The 18,520-nt window shown below is 44.0% G+C and overlaps 1 protein-coding gene across 1 annotated transcript in view; it reads left to right on the plus strand.

The window, feature by feature from the left end:
• PLEKHD1 (pleckstrin homology and coiled-coil domain containing D1) overlaps window positions 1-18,520 on the plus strand; it is a 37,012-nt gene that overhangs the window by 7,982 nt on the left and 10,510 nt on the right. The window contains exons 2-7 of the mRNA XM_044436657.1: window positions 4,452-4,545; window positions 4,950-5,039; window positions 5,887-5,963; window positions 11,389-11,480; window positions 13,204-13,256; window positions 14,951-15,045. Of these exons, the coding sequence (XP_044292592.1) occupies window positions 4,452-4,545; window positions 4,950-5,039; window positions 5,887-5,963; window positions 11,389-11,480; window positions 13,204-13,256; window positions 14,951-15,045 (501 nt within the window). The remainder of the gene's footprint in view (window positions 1-4,451; window positions 4,546-4,949; window positions 5,040-5,886; window positions 5,964-11,388; window positions 11,481-13,203; window positions 13,257-14,950; window positions 15,046-18,520) is intronic.

Below are 18,520 nucleotides of genomic sequence, written 5' to 3' on the forward strand. Positions count from 1 at the left end.
CAGGGGTCCTGCTGCATGCAGGGGATGGCGCATTTGTTCCAATTTCACCCAGATTTCATCGATATGCCAGTTAAAGATTGAAATGGGGAAGAGGCAGAATATAATAAGCCTGAAATTTTGTTTGTGTTGGTATTACGTACATTGTTATTTATTATTAGTTATTGCTCTGTTGTTTTAATTCTTGTAAGCCGTCCTGGGATAATTTTCGTATAGGACGGGGTAGAAACATAGAAACAGAGCGAGTCAGAAGGGGTCTCCCGGGCCATCTAGTCTGACCTCCGGCACCAGCTGGCTCCACTCACGACATGCCCACCATGTGGACGTCCAGCCTATCCTTGAACACCCACACTGATGGGGCCTCAACGACCTCTGGTGGAAGCCCATTCCACACCCTTGGGGTCCCGACTGTCAGGAAGTGCTTCCTGGCATCCAAATGGAACCTTGGCTCCCCGAGCTTTGCTCCACTGGAGCGTGTTCTGCCTTCCTCTGCAGGGGAGAACAGGTCTCTACCCATCTCCATGTGACATCCCCTCGCATACCTGTATGTCGCCAACATATCCCCTCTGAGTCCCCTCTTCTCCAGGCTGAAGAGACACAGTCCCCTCAGTCTTGCCTCTTACCCCATAAAAATATTTTAAATAAATAAGGAAAACAATTTAAATGGCACAGTTTTAAATTGTTGAGTGCTCTCATACCAAGATTCCTGCTAAATTCCTGTTATATAATTGAATAGCTCTAGAATAGTACAGAGCAGAAGTCTGCCAACTGGATGCCCCAGCATATGGAAGAGGGAAGGAGGCTAGTTTTGAATAATTCTGCTTTTCCCCTGCAGCCCTCTGTGTCCCTGAAAATCTGCTGCAGAGTGTTGGGGGTGCATTCCAGAGCAGTTGGGGCATTGGAGGCTGCAGGAGGGAGCCTTCCCTGGATCTTACCCATGAACAAAAGGGCTCCTTCCATATGTGAAACATCAAGACACAATCCAGCCCAGTAAGTCCTTCAGATGAAAGGAAAGTATGATTCAGCCCATTTATAAAGCTGGGGAGGATGCATTTTCTGCAAGTTAAAAGTTACCAGTGAATTACAGCCACTGGGATTTATAAGTCATATGCCTGTTTGAAATCCACATGCACATACACTCTCGTTTAGGACATTCTACTGAGCATCAGTGGCCCAGGATACATGCAAATCCCACAGAATTTGGAATTCCCAAGAGTTGTGTTCTTATCTATGTTAGCTGGAAGAAGAGTTATTCTCAGAGGGATCTTGCCCATATTGCTGCTTATTCCATGTCCCTGAGCTCAGTAAGACAAGACTGAGAGCCACAAATGTGCTGTATCTATTCCAACAGGAGCATCTTCCCTTGGGTGATAGGCATCTCAGATTATTCAGAATGCTACACCCTGCAGATTGCTTGTTTTGGTTTTGCTTTTTCATAGTAAATGTCTCTTCCACTTTGGGCAGACTTCCTTAGCTGGCTCTCTCCAGATGTTTTGGGCCCAGACACCCAGCATTCCTGGCAACTGGCCATGCTGGCTTGGACTGATGGAGTCCATTGCGTCTGGAGGGGACTTATAAATACAGTTCTTTCAGTCCTGGTTCGTCATGCCGCCGCCGCCGAGGCCTGTGACAGACGAGTGTTGGTCTCAGCCTTTCTGCTGAAATGTGCAGCAGCTTCCACTCTGAAGGGCCCTGGAGGCTGTCTTGTCCCACTTTTACCAGAAGATCCCCAAAGGATGAAATCATCCCGACATCAATTACATGCTATACATAGTACCTGGAGCCATTCCAAAAAATCATTGTTAGCTTCAAGGCCCAGCAGTGCTATAATCTTCTGGGAACATAGCTCTTTTGTGTTTTCAAAACACTTTATAAATATTACCTTACTAATCTCATTGACTATGCGTATTAGGAACAAAAACATTTATCTGTGGAAAACAGGCCTTTGGAAAGCTGATCTCTCTATGCGTGTATGTGCGCATGCGCACATGCATCTACGCACACATGCATGCACACTTAGTCTCCACATAAATCAGCCTTTCCCAATCTGGTGCCCTCCAGATGTGTTGGATTACAACTCCCATCTTCCTCAGCCTCATCCCAGTAACTTAGAGGAATACTTCCTCATCATCCATCAATTTTAAAGCTGCCCAAGTTGATGGTCATCTCTACATCTTGTGGTAGTAAATTCCATAAATTAACTTGCTGTGAAGAAGTACATCATACCTTTCCTAAATCTCCCACCTTGGATAACCCTGGTTTCTAGCTGCTTTTACATGTCATCATCTCTGATTTATGTTCACCCTATGAATGAGTGTCCTCCAAGGATCTCCTATCCTTGATTGCCCTACTCAGCTCCTGTGAGCTTCTAATTATATTTTCAAGTTTTGAAATAGTGGGTAGATGGCAGTTTCTAATGCTTTCATGTTCTCAAGCGAAAAGTATACTGCTTCCTGTATAAGATGTGACCAGCTGCTGAGGCCAAGAAAAAGAAGGAAGCATCAGGCATAAGATCTAAAAAGGTAGCTTCCACTTACTTGTCCTTTCTACTCTGAAAAATCTGGATATCGGTCCTCTTATCTTCATGACCTGTTGTCACAAAGCTGCCACACAATGCTTTTTTGTTTTGTGGCACACAAATGCACATCTGGCTCAGTATTACTCTGTCACAGACAGTTTTCAAGTCTGCAACATTTTCTGAGGACAAGTCAAACACAATCTCTGCCTGCCCACCCATGCCAACACTCACAGTGCTGCTCTTTAGGGGTGCCTGTCCCCTTTCTGCTAATCGCAGTGCAATGCTGGTCACACCTATCTGAGAATAAGCCCAGTGGGATTTACTTATGAGCAGAGCAAGACTGTCAAAGTTCCCATGCCAGCTGCCAAAGACTTTCCCTGGGCTATGAGCATGTCAACAGGATGTGGAAAGAGGTCCCTTCTTGTGTGGGTAGCACATGGCCCCCTCCGCTTTTCAGAACCATGGACAAGGCATCTGTGTACTTGTGGGGCTTTTGAAGGTGCACAGGAGGGTGGCTTTCAGGACCCTGGAGTTGTTGACCCTATATGTCTTACAGGAAAACAACATGGCGAGAAAGGATGGGAACAAACGGTTTTGCATCAAGTGGAACAGTGCCATGTTTACATTGTCATTTCCTGTGCTAGCCCAATTACTGTTGCAAAAAAAAAGTTGTAATCCTGCATGTATTTTTTACCTACTTTTATCAGACTATATTATAGGTTCTCCAAGATGGCACTTTGACTTCAAGATAGGGATACCTCAATTAGCACTTAGCTATGCCAGTGTTGGCAGAAATGGTTCTGGGTTGGGTTATTGGGGAATGAGAAGCTCAGCTATCCAAGCAAGAGCTTCTAGGAACATGAATCAAGAGAGGCCTTTGTTTTGTAAAGACAGTAAATGCCTTTCATTTGCCAAGACTGAAAATTGGAATAGCTGTGAATATATCAGCAATTAAAGGTAATCAGACCCATCACCTAACTAAATATTAGGAGCTGCAACCCTCTCAAGCATCTTTAGTAGCTGTGAGAACATTCAAGGTAAATTTTCAGCTTCAATAACTACATTTCAGATCCCTAGACAGTATCAGTGGGTTTAAAGATTCAATTAGTGATACTTTGTTAGAGGTGTGCTGCTTTCAAACAAGTGAGTGCATACTGGAAAGCTGCATATTATTGCAATATTTTGCTTCCTGAGAACCTTAAGCTTCTACTTTTAAAAGCAAAGGTGCTAGCCCTCATGATTGCAGAGCAAAGTTTTAAAATGCATAGACAATATTATCTGAAAGCTCATGATAGGGTGACTTTGCAGGGGTAGGAAAGCTGGATGCCTCCCACATGTTTTCAGTGAAAACTTTTATAATTCCTAACCATTGGCCATGCTGGTGAGGCTTATGGGAATGCACTTGGGAGTCCAAAATGTATCCATTTAGTTGGTTGGATTTGACATTTGATGCGCACACGGCAGAACTGACCTGCGTTCTCCAGATAAGCAGGTGTTCTATTGCTTTGACCTTCCCTGACCATTCCTAGACCGGAGGTCATCAAGATACCTTGTAAAGGGAAGAAACTCTGTATTTTGACTCTTGCCTCTCTTAGGACTGGACTTCTTCACACCTGGACAACTTGCAGTAAAAAGCTCTTTTCAGATTATCTGTAAACCAGCCTTCCAATTGTGAATGTTTGCAACTTTCACCATCCCCATGACTGGTGGCCATGCTGGTTGGAGATGATGGAGATTGTGCTTCTAGGTTGGTGTGGTGCCTGTGACTAGACCTGCCGGTGGGCTAAACAAACAAGGTCCAGCAATCTTTGCCCTTTCCACAATAATACTAACCGTGGATATTTAGAATATATTAGGAAGATTATCATTCATTTGATAGTACTTTATGTTGTTAGTGAATAAGTGTCTTAAACATCTCCTTCATCCTTTCTTTCAGATTTTTTATCATCAAGGAGAGCTTTTTGCTGTACTATGCTGAGAATGAAAAGAAGAACTTTGAAAACAACCGGTACTTTAATATCCACCCGAAGGTAAGCAACAGGTGGTCTCTCGTGGAAGCCAGAAACTATCATCTCTGTTCCGTATCAGATATTTTGTTAGGTATTAAACCCAGGTACTAAAAACCATACCATGTAGTTTTTATGCTTGTCACTTTGAAAATATATATTGAGTCCATTTCAAAATGGCAGGCTTTAACTTTCAGCTTTACCTGGGATCCAGGCTTTTTGAAAGACTAACTATAGCCTTATCAATTTGAAGTGAGATGAATAGAAACTTTCTGGTGCACATTTACCCACTATCAGCAGCTGTACGATGAACCAGAAAGCGCCAAGATATGGATGCTTCTTGATCTCAAATTGTTACCGTTTGGGATCCATGTTGCTATTTAGCAGTGATTCTTACCAATTAGTCCACATCTTTGGTGTCTCCTCAGGGTGTTATACCTCTTGGAGGGTGCATTGTAGAAGCCAAAGAAGAACCCAACATGCCTTATGCTATGAAAATCTCCCACGAGGACTTCCATGTAATGTGAACTAATTTTTCTTTTCATCTTAATGAGTTTCCAATGTGGCCGAATGACTTGGAGAGGGAAGGAAATGCATTTTCCAAGAGAAATGTACAACTTAGCTACATCTGCAACAGTGCCCCTCATCCCGTTCGTATTCCCTCTGCCAGCACTTTTCGGCTGACTCATGAGCCACTTGGACCTAAATTGCAGATTGTGTTAAATATATAACATGAAGCTAATCCTTACCATGTTGCTCACTTTAGTGTAAGTTCTGTGACAAAGGGGAGAGTAGGGAAAGGGTTATCTGAGCGGGGTCACCACATACTTGAAGAAGTTAGGCTCCCTCCCCATTTTCCACTTTTTAGTGGTGGTGGCATTGCTGGGTGAATTTTGAAGGGGAAAAAGGAGATGTGAAGGTTTAATCCCCATTCTGTCGTATGGGGCAGTCCTGATACGGATTGGCTCCCTGTGTACTTACACTGAGTTCCACAAAATGCCAAGGGTCAGTGGCATGGGATGTGTTAACATACCGTGTAGTTTAGCTTCAGCTATGTTTTCTAGAGTCAGTAGCTGTAGTGCCAGAACATCTGGAGACTCTCAGGACATTTCCAGGACATGGAGGCAAATTGGCGAACCATTATTACTTCTCCCTAGGGACTTCTGAAAATTGTACTTCTGTATCAGGGAACCTCCACACCTTTGGGGAAACCATGCAAGTCAAACAAGAATAAAAATGATGCATGGCTGTAGTACAAATGTACCCCTGGAGACACTGTCGTGGTTGATGGTGGGTTTTCTCTTTGATGGAGCATATTTCTGTACCAGCTTCCTTTAATGGACACTTCAATGCTTCTTTTTTAAGGGCAACATTGCCCTAGCTGCAGAGTCTGCCTATGAGCAAGCCCAGTGGTTGGAGATGCTGCAGGAGTCTGGAAAAGTGTAAGTATGCCAGCAACCATTCCTGCTCTGGAGTACTGAAGAACTGCCATCACATCAGCTTGGATTTCACAGGCACACAGGGTGATGAGAGCGGTCTGTTGGTCTTTTAAGGCAGGGGCTGTAGCTCAGAGGCAGAGCTTACGCTCTGCAGGCAAACGTTCCGGGTCCAGTCCTGAGCAGTGCCAGGCAGGGCTGGGGATGAACCCCATCTGAAGGCCTGAAAACCTGCTGGCAGCCCATGTAGACCTTGTGTGAGCAGTGATCTGATTATGACCCTCTTCCACGTATTTGTACTCCCAGTTTTCCACATATTTTTGATATTCATAAGGCCACTGGAATAAAAGAGGCTCTATTGAGGATGAGCGAAAGCTTTGAAAGCAACACCTGTGGAAGCTCAGATGCTTCGGAGAATGGGATACAGCCAAGAACATGGCACTATGAAGGCACAGTTTTTAAAACTACCAACAAACTCTGTTTGCGAGAACAGAGCAACTGCAAAACTTTTAGAAGTCATTCACTAGATTTATATCCCACTTCTTTTTCCTGCAGCAACCCAGGGTGTCTTATGTAACACTCCTCCTCTTCCTTTTATCCTCACAGCATCCCTGTGAGGTTGGTTAGACTGAGGGTCAAGTGACTGCTTCCAAGGCACCCAGTGAGCCTCCTGGCAGAGCGGAACCCGAGCATGGATTTCTCTCAGCCCTCGTTATCAGTCCCCCTGGGTGTAGTTGGGGCAGAAATCCAACCTTTTATTGGTGAAAGAGGTCTTTTGAATTAACTGCTAAAGGCTATCATGCAAGCAAATCTGGATTCTGGGCTGTCTGCATATCTTACATATAAAATGTCACAGTCTCTTTTTCCTTTATCATTTTGCACCACATTTTTGGTTGTAAGTCTGCAGACAACCACTGTCTTATTTCTAATTGATCTTATGTAAGCCCCCCAGGTGCTTTTTTGACTAAAGAACAGATAAAAAATTCTTATAAATATTCAGTACAGTTTCCCATAATATATGGTAGACCAAAAATAGCTTGTGAATACTGTTTGATAATGTAGGGTATAATTGGCCAGGGGTGTCATCTTGAATTTGCTTTGCTCCTCCCTCTTCCCCATCCCTTTTCCTTTTCTGCAGTGTCTTTCAGATTGAAAGTTAGACTATTTCACTAGTTGCCTTTATAAGCAACTTTAGCCCTTTTGGGCAGAAAAGCCAGCTGTTAGTGTTGGACTGTGACCAGGGAGACCCAGATTCCAGGCCCAGTTCACCCATGAAGCTTGCTGAGTGACTTTGAGCCTCAGCCTAACCTACCTCACAGGGATGTTGTGAAGATAAAATGGAGAGGAGCAGGGTTATGTAAGGCACCCTGGGTTGCCTGTGGGGAAAAGGTACAATATAAATGTCAAAATAAATAAGCAGCAGGGTAAAATTTCTTTAACTATAGTAAGCAAGGCGGAAATTCACCAAGGGTTTATGCACACAATGTATGTCCCCCATCCTCTCTGTTAAGCCAAATATCAGACATTGCAAATCAGACATTGCAAATGGCAGTACCCAGAGTAAATAGGTTTTCAATGAATTGAAATGTGTTGATTGTGTGGACTAGATGAACCAAGAATAAGGCATGAAAATTGGAGCACCGTGGGGTTCGTGATGCAGAGGGAAGCAAATGGAAATGGTGGAAACTAGGTATTGAGTTGCAGTTTGGATTTCTGAGCCTTCCATCAGGCAGAACATATATTTCCTAGCTTTCTTTGGGCCTAGAAACCTTGCACACAATCCAGCTGGAAGTAAGTCCCGAAAAGCATATACTTAGTTTTCCCAGTTGTGTTTGTTCGTTTGTTTGTTTAAAATATTTGAAGAACAGTCATCAGGCTGGAGTCCTCACAAGGCAGCTTACAACAATGATATATTTCTTTAATAAAACAGATAGTGTAATAAAATTGCAAACATTCATCAAAAGAGCAGATACCAACACAAGAAAAAACCTACAGTACAACTGCAGCTACAACCCAGAAGAGTTGGATAAAAATATAATCTGAGGGGAAGGTCAGAGAAAAGTCTTCAGGGCCTTCCCAAAAGCCATAAAATTAATGGGATTTAAAAGTGCTTAACTTGTTGCCTTGATTTTTTAAATTAATTCTTTAGCAGCCAATGCATCACCAAATACCACATTTGGTAAATGCATATTGGGCATTTTTTCCTCAGTGTATAGAACCAATACATCTATGATCAGAAAACTGTCTTTTGTACACAAGTTACAGACAGTATCTGTAAGGGTAATTTTGTTAGTTACAACTGTGGTTTTGTTACACTGAGATAAGCGTCGCTCTCAGCTAATCTAGATCCAGGGAGTTGAACACAAGACCAAAGATACAGCCCAGAAAAACAAATCTCACAATGTTCTTCATCTCTGAAATCATGGCATTCCATGAAGAAGCCTTAATATCCCAGAAATTCTGGGATGCTTTTGCACATGTCTGTCTGGGACATGCTGGGAGTTACAAGGCCTTTTTTCCTGCCCGAATATGAATAGGTTCGTACCCTAAAGCTATAACCCTCAACAGACTTACTTAGACTCCCACTTCCATTGAAGCACATAAGCTTAGGGGCTGCATTGCTACAATCCATTGCAGCTGTAGGTATATTTTAAATTCACTGGTTTCAGCATCCTTGCCTGAGCTAGGTTAAGGGTACACAATTTCTGCCTTGACCTTTTCTGCATGCTGCCTTGGTCAAAGCCTGAAATGAGCAGCTGCGCCCCAGCATTTTGGTGCTCCAAGGATGCAGGCCAGGCCAGGGCTGGTGTAGGAAGGGGGCCTTCCCCAAACAGAAGGGGAACTTTCTGAGCCCTGAATTAAATCAGCTTAAGTTCTTTTAGCCTGGCAGCTTGCTTCATGCCCAGCTGCACTGTGTTCCAATAAGACTTACTGAGGATGATTAAAAATAACTCTCTCTGTAGGTCAGCCTTTCTTCAGCCTGCCTTCCTCCAGATGTGTTGGGATGCAACGGGCTGGGAACAACGTATGCTGCAGTCCAGCACATCTGGAGGGCAGGAGTTTGGGGAAGGCTGAGCTAGGTCATTTGCCATGTGGCTTTTGATTGATTGGCAGCACTATTCAAAGAGTTTTTCTGCATTAGGCATTCATGTGTATTCATAATTCCTTACATTTATTTATGGGTTCTTTAGAAAATATCATGATCTGTCTGTTTTGCTTCTGTTCTTAAAGAAGCAATTGTTTAAAACAGCAATTTCCCAGACTTTTAAAAAAGCAGGGAAATGGGGTTCTTCTGAAAGTGAAAAAAGGTATATACCTACTTGTGTGATTCTGCTAGTTAGCTATAGCATTGCACCACCTGGAGGTTATTTATGCATTTATTTATTTATTTGGATATTTCTAACCCATCCATTACAAAACGTCTCTGGATGGCTTACAGAGTAATATTATTATTTTTATTATTATTATAACATTTCTATGCCGCCCCTTGAATAAATATCCAATAAATACAATGGCAAGAAAAAACACGACTGAGGATAAATAAAATCTGAATTAAAATTAAAATTCAGGTTATATAGCAGAAAAGCTGGAAAATAAAAACTCTTCATGTAGAGCTCAGGTCTAACAAACCCAGATGTAGATAATGCAGATTAACAGGCTCTTTAGACAAGCTAAAAGTCTTGGGAGGCATGTCAGACCCAGGCCAGCCTCTGTGCCAATGGCTTTGCTACTTCAGACCACCTGAACCGCCTGCTCCAGTTCTTGGCTTCTGGCTTTCCTCATCTGCCTCTTACACAGCGGCAGGAACTGCCCCAGACAGCAACCGCTGTTTTCCATTTCTACTCGTTATGGAACTTGCCTCATTGCCAAATATACTCCGCGAACAGGATGGCATTGAGCGCCTGGCTTCCGGCCTTCAGACTACTGTCAAGTGGATGTCTGTGCCAGACCACCCTCCAGAATTCTTGGCCTTCAGCCCAGCACTAGATCACAAGTATCTACCTCACTCTTTGCTCTTTGCTTGGAATGTGCTCCCTTCTAGCAAAATCATCAAAGAGCACCTTTCCTGCCCAGGGGAGTTTAAAATAACTCTGAAGAATGGCTCCAGCAGTCACGAAGTTGCCTCATTGGAGGAGGGAGTGCATGGCTGTGAAGGTCAAGGAACATTCTGAAAAATGTGGCTTCAGCAGGACAGAAGCCAGCAAACCGGCCATCCATGGAGCTGCTCAGCCAGCAGATCCTTCTCCCCCTCTCTGCTGCAATTTCAGCCAGGTCTTGCAGCAAGGGTAGGCATGGACAGGCACCTGGCAGGGTCCCAGGGTTGCTCCTTCTCTTCTTTGCAGCCTGCTTGTTTACCTGCATCTTGCTTTGGCCCAGGTAGTGGTGAGGAGGAGGAGTAAGAGCTGCAGCTGCCTCCTTGCTCACTGGCCCTCAAGCAAGCAAATCAACAAATAAGCAAGAGCCGCTAGGAGGAAGAGGGCAAGGAGCAACAGCAGGTGAGGACAATGGTGGTGACCAGGTAGACTCACCAAGGCCACGGAGGGTGTCTTGCCCAGAGGCCTTCAGAAATGTCTAGCTGGCACTGATCTCAATGCAGGAGCCCCAGGAAAAGGGGGAAACAGGGCACTGCCACAAGGCCCTCAGCTATGAGGAATATGCCATTCAACTCAGGTCATGCCTCCCTGGCTTCCCCTTGCGACTTGGCATCCCCCACCAGCCCCTCTCAACGTGGGCTGTTGGTCCCAGCCAATACCCACTGCAGGGCTCACAAATCCACTTTGTGATGGGACAGGCACCTGGGTGCTGGTGGGAGTGCGCCTTCTGTGCTCAATATTAAATAAATATATTATTAATTGTTTTGATGGATCTATATGATTCAATTTATTTGGACTGTAACTTTTTCCTTTTTAATTTTTTGTTATTATTGATGTATTATGGTATGGTATTATTAAGTTAGTTAATAATATACCTTTTAAAAAAAGAAAGAGAGAGAGAGAACTAGAGATGTAAAAGCCAAAAGGGAGAACGTGGCCCAGGAAATGAAGGAGATGATTAAAGGAAAGCTTGAAGTTAGTGATCGCGCAATCCTATACAAATTTAGACAGATAAAGGCCTACAGTGCTTGATAGACCCACTCAGCTGCCTGGGCCATGCTCAGAGCTGCAGACTCTTTTTCTCTCTACCCTTGCATTGGATTATGCCCTTAGCCACCTTGCTTTTACTGCCCCTTTGTTCTTTGAAGAGAAACAAATTCCCTGTTCCATCATAATGCTGGTAATTTAGTTTTATTATATCCTACCTTATCTGCTCCAGTTAACAAAGAGGGAACTGGCAGGGTTGCCAACTTATTCTTTGTCCAAACAATTATTCTGGGGGTGGGGGGAGAAAGGTTTTAAAATATTTTTTTCTCTTCATTTGTTCCTTTTTTAAGGACCTGGAGAAATGCTCAACTAGGAGAAGCCATGATCGAGAGCCTTGAAGCCCAGGGACTCCAGCTGGCCAAGGAGAAACAAGTATATTTAGGTTGGAACAAACAACCCTGGATTCCCAGTGAAGCATGTTTCAGCAGCGTTAATATTCATTTTGTGATCCCTTAGCACTTACGATGCTGGTTCTTTCTTGCCTTTGCTGCCTGCAGTTCGTTTCTATGGTGTGGGTATTGATACGTAAAGTGCCATGTGAGCAACCCCAAATCTGATGCTCTTCTGACGTGTTGGATGGGGACTCCCAGCAGGCCCAGCCATCAAATCTGGGGGGCACCAAGCTCAGGAAGGCTATTGAGAGTTACTCACCTCTTTCAAAATATACCTCTTTCCATATGTACCTACCCATGTCCTTTGGAAGCCCTTTGCTGTGTGCTCCCTTTGGTCAGAATTTCAGACAGTGGCCCTGGGAAGGAGGCTTTCTCAGTGGTGGCCCCTCTGGCTGTGGAGCTCTTTTCCTAAGGAAGCCCATTCAGTGCCTGTCTTTCCTGTTCCCCCAGGCTTCTAAAGATCTGCTTTTTAATCCCCGTGGTTTGGCTTTAACTCCTATTCCAATTGGCCATTTTTAGATTTTTATCTATGCTATATTTTATGGCAATGTGCTAGAATCTTTGTTTTGGACTTTTTAACTATATTAGGATTTCATTGATCATAGCTTTTACTTTAGTTCATTGTGTTTTATTCTGTACACCACCTAGACATTCTCTTAATGAGGCATTCAAGAACTTAAATAAGCACTGTAGAAAATTACCTTTCTACAGTAATAGGCTTAAAAAGATGGGTGTCGTGATTTTGCCCCTGAATGTCATGCAACACGTTACTTAGCAACCTTCCTTTCCTAGCTGTGCCTGGGCTGAGGAGGCAGTTGGTTTTCTCCATGCACCTGCACGACCTTAACAAGCAATGGCCTCAATTTTAAGCAGCCTGCCCCATTAGTAAGTCAAGACAGAAGACCAAAATAGAGCAGAGTTAATGAGTACTTCAGCAATTTAGGCTGTTCCCAGATTCAGAGATACGTTTTTGCATTTGTACTGAAGCCTCAATGTTAATGGAAATGGAAGGTGGTGGAGAATGTTTGCAGGAGAAACGGGCTGGACCAGAATTTAGCCTATCTTGCACCTGCCAGTGCTCCCCTGCAGATCGCTGTCTCTCTCCACATATGTTTTCACTTGCCCTTGCTCTTCCATCCTGGTTGTTGTTGGAAGTGGTTCCTGGGAACACTCCTCCTTGTTTCACTGTGACTAAATCCTCCCTCATATTCATTAACAGAATCATCACATCTTAAGGCAGGCTGGGCAACTTGTAGCTCCCTGGATCTTTTGGACTGCAACCTCCATTGTCCCCAGTCTGGGTGGGGGTGATGGGAGTTGTAGTCTTGCACATCTGGATTGTGTGGGCCCTAGTTTGGAGAACACTGTCTTGGAGTTAGGGTGGGCTTACTCGGCCATTATACCATTGAACTGGACCAGTGTGTACCTTCTCACCTGGCAGTCCATGAAGACGGTGATGCAGTTTAGCAGGTTTAGTGAACACCAGAAAGGCTCTGAAGGCAAAGCGAGCTGTCGTGGTTGTTTACAATGGATTTCATAAGAACGCCTTGCAGCCATCTCCAAATGGCAAACTCTCAAAGGAGATGCAGTACAAGAAGCAAGCTTGCCTTTGTCAAGTTGCGCCCAATGAACTTCAGTAGTTGCGCCCAATGAACTTCAGTGATGATCCCTTCCATAGTCACAGCTTTCACTTTTCTCTGCTTATATTTGCAGATAAACTGATGGAAGAAACAGAGGAGCTGTGTCTGCAGAGGGAGCAGAGAGAGGTTTGTTCTCCTATTTTAAGCATATATTTACTGAATGAAGATATCATAATGGCAAGACATGCAATGGGTTCATTAGAAGTGGCTTGTACTCACCATGTTTACCTTTAGAAGCTCAGAGGGAAGAGACTGGGGGCTTACAGCAGCTTTCCCCAACTGTGGGGGGGGGGGGAGCTAGTGTGGCCAATGACCTGAGGGCTCACCATGTTGAGAGTTACAGGCCAACTCTTCTGGACGGCAGAACGTTGGGGGACACTGGCTTACAATAAATCTATGGGGAATCTATACCATAGTGCAGGATGATGGAACAGTTTCACTGAGGCAGAGCTATGCAATGCGTACTGCCTGCCCACTTGGAAGAGGCAATGCTTGGTCTGGCCATTGTAGCTTTTTAAGACAAAGACAGAAAAGTGGGTTCTTCCTGGAAGCATGCCTGCTGCATTCATTCTAAATCTTTCCCTCTGCTAGGAAGGTCTCCCAGGAAATTTTCCCCATACCAGTTTGGTGTTGTGCACATCCTTCCAGTTTTAAAAACATAGGGCCAGCCAACATGTTATTGGATCCTGTGCTCATTTTTAAAAATACGCCTTTTCTGTCTTCTTTGTCTATAGTTGTGTATGTTTCACTGAAAAGTACTAAGAGTAAGAAATGCACAAACTTTGTCCAAAAAAATCTCCTAGTTGCTACATGAAAGCACTTTCTGTCATGATCAAAGGCCTGAAAGAGTGTGGGTCTAACAGAATACGAGATAAGGGCTCTGCAGCCCCTTGGATATTGTGGGCTTTTGTACCCAAGGCCGTTGATCCGCTGCGTCTACTTTTGGTTTTGTCATGGAATTGAGATAGTGGGTAGTTCTGCATGAAACAACAAGCACTGTGCACAAGTTGGTCTGTTGTGTTGTCTGAACCCTGTCATAGTACTTCAGTATAGTACATTTGCTTTTTTTTAAGTGATGAACAGAAACAACTGTCTATTCTATGGTTTCTTGGCCCCGTGATGGCTTGTTGTGTCATTTAAAGGCAGTGAAAAACAACTCAGAGAGGTACCAAGGTCAGCAAAGGCCAACACAAGGGGCAAGAAACAGCTGGGTGGCAGCTGAGTCCCTCAGCACCACCCATTCTCACTCCCACTTGTTAGAGAGATGCCTCCAACCTGGTACCCATTTCAGTTGCCTTCAGTTGTTCCTGCAGTTGCCCTCTTTCTGGGGGCTCTGTGGTAGTTGCATACCAGGGCTGTGGAAACCATGATTCTGCGTGCAAACAGCATGACAGGCCAGGGTGGTTTGGAGAAATCGTAAACAACATTGTTTCTTTTCATAATTTCTAAACCTAGAAATACCATGAATAGGTTCAGATGACACAACAGACAAACAATGGTAGAAAACCACCATGGCTTGCCTTGTTGTCTAAACCCACTGTTTCCTGCTTTTCCACCACATCACCTCTCGGTGGCACTGTGGTATAGTGAAATAGTCCAAATACGCACTCTTTCTTTCACCATCAGAAACAATACTCTATTTTCCCAGTTCTAAAAAAACTTGTGGAAATTGCTCTTTACAAACAGAAGTAACACTGGAGTTATATCATCTAAATTTTAGTTTCTAAAGAACCTGTAAAGAAGTATGAATCAGGAATGACATGCACATAACAAATGCCTTCTGTAGAAAAGCTCTGTATTTCCTTTTCTTCTCTTGCAAGGCTCTGGAGCGCCTCAACCAAGTATTGGAGGCAGAAAAGCAGCAGTTTGAGGAGGTGGTGCAAGATCTGCGGGTGGAGCAAGAGCAAATTAAACGGTAGTATCTTCCAGCCGTAAAAGGAGCCAGGTGAACGAGTGGGTCCTTCCACTGGCAGACCAAGGTAGACCTCAGGATGCCCTTACTGGCAAGCCCTCACTTAATTTCCTTGGGCTGGCGCAGAGTGCTGCTAGGTCCGGAAAACGCAATAACCCACATTTCAGCAGCTACCTACTCATTAGCAACCTACGCTCAACCCGTGAGCGTGAGTTATCATGTTGTCTGAACACAGCCATTGTGAGCTTTGTATCCCGTTGATATCTTTGCCACTTGTGGTATGCTGTTTCTAGATGTTTCTATTCTTAACTTATTCTACAATAGATGTTATTAAAGCTTACTTTTATTCTTGTTGTAAGTCATCCTGAAAATGTGGCTATAAGGCAACATTGTTGTTGTTGTTGATGTTAGTCGAGAAGTCGTGTCCGACCCATTGCGACCCCATGGACAACATTCCTCCAGGCCTTCCTGTCCTCCACCATCTCCTGGAGTCCACCCAAGCTCACACCAACTGCTTCAGTGACTCCATCCAGCCACCTCATCCTCTGCCGTCCCCTTCTTCTTTTGCCATCTATTGTTCCCAGCATTAGGGTCTTCTCCAGGGAGTCCTTCCTTCTCATTAGGTGGCCAAAGTATTTGAGTTCCATCTTCAGTATCTGGCCTTCTAAGGCGCAGTCAGGGTTGATCTTCTCTAGGACTGACTGGTTTGATCGCCTTGCGGTCAAAGGGACTCACAGGAGTCTCCTCCAGCACCACAATTCAAAGGCCTCAGTCCTTTGGCGCTCAGCCTTCCTTATGGTCCAGCTTTCACAGCCATGCATTGCAACTGGGAAAACCATAGCCTTGACTATACGCACTTTTGTTGGCACGGTGATGTCTCTGCTTTTTAGCATGCTGTCTAGATTTGCCATGGCTTTCCTCCCCAGGAGCAAGCATCTTTTAATTTTTTGGCTGCAGTCCCCATCTGCAGTGATCTTGGAGCCCAGGAAAATAAAATCTGTCACTACCTCCATTTCTTCCCCATCTATTTGCCAGGAAGTGAGAGGACCGGATGCCATGATCTTCGTTTTCTTAATGTTGAGTTTCAAGCCAACTGCTGTGCTCTCCTCCTTCACCTGCATCAAGAGGCTCTTTAGTTTCTCTTCACTTTCTGCCATGAGAGTGGTATCATCTGCATATCTGAGGTTGTTGATATTTCTCCCAGCAATCTTAATTCCAACTGGTGATTCATCTAGCCCTGCCTTTCTCATGATGTGCTCTGCATATAAGTTAAATAGACAGGGCGACAGTATACAGCCTTGCCGAACTCCTTTCTCAATTTTGAACCAATCAGTGGTTCCATGTCCAGTTCTCACTGTTGCTTCTTGACCCGCATATAGGTTTCTCAAGAGACAAATAAGATGGTCTGGTACTCCCATCTCTTTAAGAACTTGCCACAATTTGTTGTTATCCACACAATCAAGGGCTTTAGCATAGTCAATGAAGCAGAAGTAGATGTTTTTCTGGAACTCCCTAGCTTTCTCCATGATCCAGCGTATGTTGGCAATTAGATCTCTAGTTCCTCTGCATCTTTGAAATCCTGCCTGTACTTCAGGTAGTTCTCAGTCCACATACTGCTGGAGCCTAGCTGGAAGGATTTTGAGCATCACTTTGCTAGCATGTGAAATGCGTGCAATGGTGTGGTAGTTTGAACATTCTTTGGCATTGCCCTTCTTTGGGATCGGAATGTAAACTGACCTTTTCCAATCCTGTGGCCACTGTTGAGTTTTCCAAATTTGCTGGTATATTGAGTGTAGCACTTTTACTGCATCATCCTTTAGGATTTTGAATCGCTCAGCTGGAATACTGTCACCTCCGCTAGCTTTGCTGTTGCTCAGACTTCCTAAGGCCCATTTGACTTCACATTCCAGGATGTCTGGCTCGAGGTCAGTGACCACCCCATCGTGGTTATCAGGGACGTTAAGCTCTTTCTTGTATAGTTCGTCTGTGTAATCTTGATACCTCTTAATCTCTTCTGCCTCTGTTAGGTTCCTGCCATTTTGGTCCTTTATCATGCCCGTCTTTGCATGAAACGTTCCCTTAATATCTCCAATTTTCTTGAAGAGATCTCTGGTCCTCCCTGTTCTATTGTTTTCTTCTATTTCTTTGCACTGTTCATTTAAGAAGGCATTCTCATCTCTTCTAGCTATTCTCTGGAATTCTGCATTCAATTGTTTGTATCTTTTTCTTTCTCCCTTGCCTTTCACTTCCCTTCTTTCCTCAGCTACTTGTAAAGCTTCCTCAGACAGCCATTTTGCTTTCTTGCATTTCTTTTTCTTTGGGATGGTTTTAGTTGCTGCCTCTTGTACAATGTTGCGAACCTCCATCCATAGTTCTTCAGGCACTCTGTCTATCAGACCTAATTCCTTAAATCTATTTGTGACCTCTACTGTATATTCATCAGGGATATGATTTAGGTCACTAATGCTTTTCCCTACTTTCTTCAACTTAAGCCTAAATTTTGCAACCAGAAGCTCATGATCTGAGCCACAGTCAGCTCCTGGTCTAGTTTTTACTGACTGTATAGAGCTTCTCCATCTTTGGCTGCAGAGCACATAGTCAATCTGATTTCTGTGTTGACTCTCTGGTGATGTCCATGTGTAGAGTCGTCTCTTGAGTTGTTGGTAAAGAGTGTTTGCTACCATCGTATGCTTTTGACAAAATTCTACCAGCCTGTGCCCTGCTTCATTTTGTACTCCAAGGCCAAACTTGCCTGTTATTCCGGTTATCTTTTGGCTTCCTACTTTAGCATTCCAATCCCCCATGACGATAAGGACATCATTTTTTGTTGTTAATTCTAGAAGGTGTTGTAGGCCTTCATAGAACCGGTCAACTTCAGCCTCTTCAGCACTAGTGGTTGGGACATAGACTTGGACTATTGTGATGTTGAATGGTTTTCCTTGGATTCGAACTGAGATCATTCTGTCATTTTGGAGACAGTATCCCAGTACTGCTTTTCCTACTCTTTTATTGACTATGAAGGCTACTCCATTTCTTCTGAGGGATTCTTGCCCGCAGTAGTATACCTGATGGTCATCTGAATTAAATTCACCCATTCCTGTCCATTTTAGGTCACTGATTCCTAAGATGTCGATGTTCAGTCTTGTCATCTCTTGTCTGACCACATCCAGCTTGCCTTGATTCATGGATTCCAGGTTCCTATGGAGTATAGATCTTCACAGCATCGGTCTCTACTTTCACCACCAGATACATCTGCAACTGAGTGTCCTTTTGGCTTTGATCCAGTCGCTTCATTCTTTCTGGCGCTACTAGTACTAGCCCTCTGCTCTTCCCCAGTAGCATATTGGACACCTTCCAACCTGAGGGACTCATCTTCCGGTGTCATATCTTTTTGCCTTTTGGTACTGTCCATGGGGTTTTCATGGCAAAGATACTGGAGTGGGTTGCCATTTCCTTCTCCAGTGGATCATGTTTTGTC

Source organism: Varanus komodoensis, unplaced genomic scaffold (genome assembly GCF_004798865.1).
Source record: "Varanus komodoensis strain SLA01 unplaced genomic scaffold, ASM479886v1 scaffold3, whole genome shotgun sequence".
Taxonomy (NCBI): Eukaryota; Metazoa; Chordata; class Lepidosauria; order Squamata; family Varanidae; genus Varanus; species Varanus komodoensis.